Genomic DNA, 2,582 nt, shown 5'->3' with positions numbered 1-2,582 from the left:
TATATTCGGGTCAATACTTTTTCCCAGTTTTTTTTGCTAAAATTAGGTACCTCGGCTTATATTCGGGACGGCTTATACTCGAGTATATACGGTAAACCTTGAATTTTTTTTTTTTTTTAAACATAGGAGAAGGAAAAGCTAAAAATAATTTTATAGAACTAATTAGAGTTCGATTTTCACCATGCCGACCTCACAGGGCTACCTATAGCGTTTGATTGACAGCGGCTCATCCAGGGAGTCTTGCCGTCACCACAGGATAAAGATTTGCAGCTTACTATGCCAACATCACAGGGGAGCCCAGAGCATTTGATTGACAGCGGCTCATCCGAGGAGCCTCACTGTCCTCACAATGTAAGCTGCGTGTCTTACTATGCCAGCATCACAGGGCAGGCCAGAGCATTTGATTGACAGCGGCTCTTCCAGGGAGCCTCACTGTCCTCACAATGTAAGCTGCGTGTCTTACTATGCCAGCATCACCGGCAGCCCAGAGCATTTAATTGACAGCGGCTCATCCATTGAGCCTCGCTGTCATCACACTGTAAAGGAGTCTGACAGCACACAAGATCCACGGCAACTTAGTGCCGACCCTGCAGCGTGCGCCAAAAAGCAGTCACGTGACCACTGATTAAATAAAAAAAAGAAGCTTTTATGTTTTGACTAGTTTGAAATTGGATTGCTCATCACTTGTGTCCCATGCTTGAAGAGTTAGAGAAGTGATGAAGGTTTACATATTCTTTAATACTGATTTGCCCAAATAGTGTGATCCAAATGACCGATTGTTTTATCTTTTCAGATTAACCGGGCTCACATGACCGCAGAAGCCAAAAGAGCAGCCAAGATGGAGAAGAAACTAAAAATTTTACTTGGAGGTTATCAGTCTCGAGCCATGGGACTTATTAAACAGGTGAATGAGGTCTGGGACCAGTACGAGCAGGCCAACTTGGAGTTCAAGACATTTGAAGAGCTGAAGAAGCATGAGGATATCGCCATCCCAAGGCGGATAGAGGTAATGCATGCTTGTGTGTTTCTACCCAATGCCTGAATGTTGACTTGTTTGTATTCCCTGGATCCTCACTATTCCCACTTTTTTAAAAGGCTGCTTTGGGTTCCTATGGCTGGTGGACATTTGGTCAAGTGTTCCCAGCTGAAGGGGTTTAGAAAATGATGCTCACGTAGAGCCGGGCCAATCAAAGGAACTGGCCTTTTATTCAACCCTTCAGCAGAGATGACGTCACTTTTTGGCTGGAGTTTTACAAAGAACTTCATAAAATCTGATTTCTAGGCTTATCCCCCCCCCTCTCTACGATCTACTTAAATGGCCCAAATACGTGACTCCATTGTCATGTGATGTGCTGGGTCCTAGGCCTTCCATCTTCTCAACTGCAGAGTGGGAGGATCCTTGTTTGGGTGCCTAGATCACTACCCGGTTATGTTGGCACTTCCCATTTGCAGGGACCTCATAGGTCACCATGGAGAGGCAGATGATGATTGTGTCTAAGTACAAGATGGAAGTGAATGTTGTGGACCCCTTCATTCTAGTGACATATTCACCATCCCCAAAATCTATCACCTCCATGGTTGTACAGTCCCATTAGCATGATATGTTTCAATTTAAAGCCCATCGCCGAGCAAATAGCTTCCCATCAAATCTCTCAATCCCTTGCCCTCATGCTTGAAAATACCCTTCAACAAGGTTTTATAGTTGCTTCAGTCAATTGTCATGTGACCATCTGTGGCACCTTTTCAGGGGGTGAAGAACGGGGACCCACCACTGCATTACAGGCCCACCACCGGCCCATCATGTCATTGCTGGGGTTTTCAGGACAGCTTTTAGAATACATAAACCGCAGTTGATTGGCTGAAAAATCAACTTTTGCCGAAGGGAGCGGTGCCGGCAGAGCCATGCACTGCTTGAACTTCAACAGAGTCCGCAAGACTTGGCCCAAATTTGAGCAGTGTGTGGCCAGCTTTAGACCTAGACTTCCCAAACTTGGGGAACTGTGCCCACTGTCCATCCAAAAGGAACACCTTAGCAATAGGGAATGGCGCTCCCATGGGATCTCCTCCAAGGCATTGATCAGGTACAGTGGGATCTCCTCCATGGAAATGATCAGGTACAGGAGGATCTCCTCCATGGCCTTGATTGGGTACAGTGGGATCTCCTCCATGGAAATGATCAGGTACAGGAGGATCTCCTCCATGGCATTGATCGGGTACAGGAGGATCTCCTCCATGGCATTGATCAGGTCCAGGAGGATCTCCTCCATGGCATTGATCAGGTCCAGGAGGATCTCCTCCATGGCATTGATCAGGTACAGGAGGATCTCCTCCATGGCCTTGATCGGGTACAGTGGGATCTCCTCCATGGAAATGATCAGGTACAGGAGGATCTCCTCCATGGCATTGATCGGGTACAGGAGGATCTCCTCCATGGCCTTGATCGGGTACAGGAGGATCTCCTCCATGGCCTTGATCGGGTACAGTGGGATCTCCTCCATGGCATTGATCAGGTACAGGAGGATCTCCTCCATGGCATTGATCAGGTACAGGAGGATCTCCTCCATGGCCTTGATCGGGTACAG

The 2,582-nt window shown here is 47.3% G+C and overlaps 1 protein-coding gene across 1 annotated transcript in view; it reads left to right on the top strand.

Annotated features, from left to right (window-relative positions):
- The window catches only part of CDC5L (cell division cycle 5 like), a 39,764-nt gene that overhangs the window by 34,804 nt on the left and 2,378 nt on the right, over positions 1 to 2,582 (top strand). Inside the window, exon 15 of the mRNA XM_018570358.1 lies at positions 794 to 1,006. Coding sequence (XP_018425860.1) covers positions 794 to 1,006 — 213 coding nt within the window. The remainder of the gene's footprint in view (positions 1 to 793; positions 1,007 to 2,582) is intronic.

This window comes from Nanorana parkeri, unplaced genomic scaffold (genome assembly GCF_000935625.1).
Source record: "Nanorana parkeri isolate BGI_ZX_2015 unplaced genomic scaffold, ASM93562v1 scaffold1516, whole genome shotgun sequence".
NCBI classification, from domain to species: Eukaryota; Metazoa; Chordata; class Amphibia; order Anura; family Dicroglossidae; genus Nanorana; species Nanorana parkeri.
The sequence above is the reverse complement of the archived record's forward strand: the minus strand, read 5'-3'. Positions and strand labels throughout refer to the sequence as shown.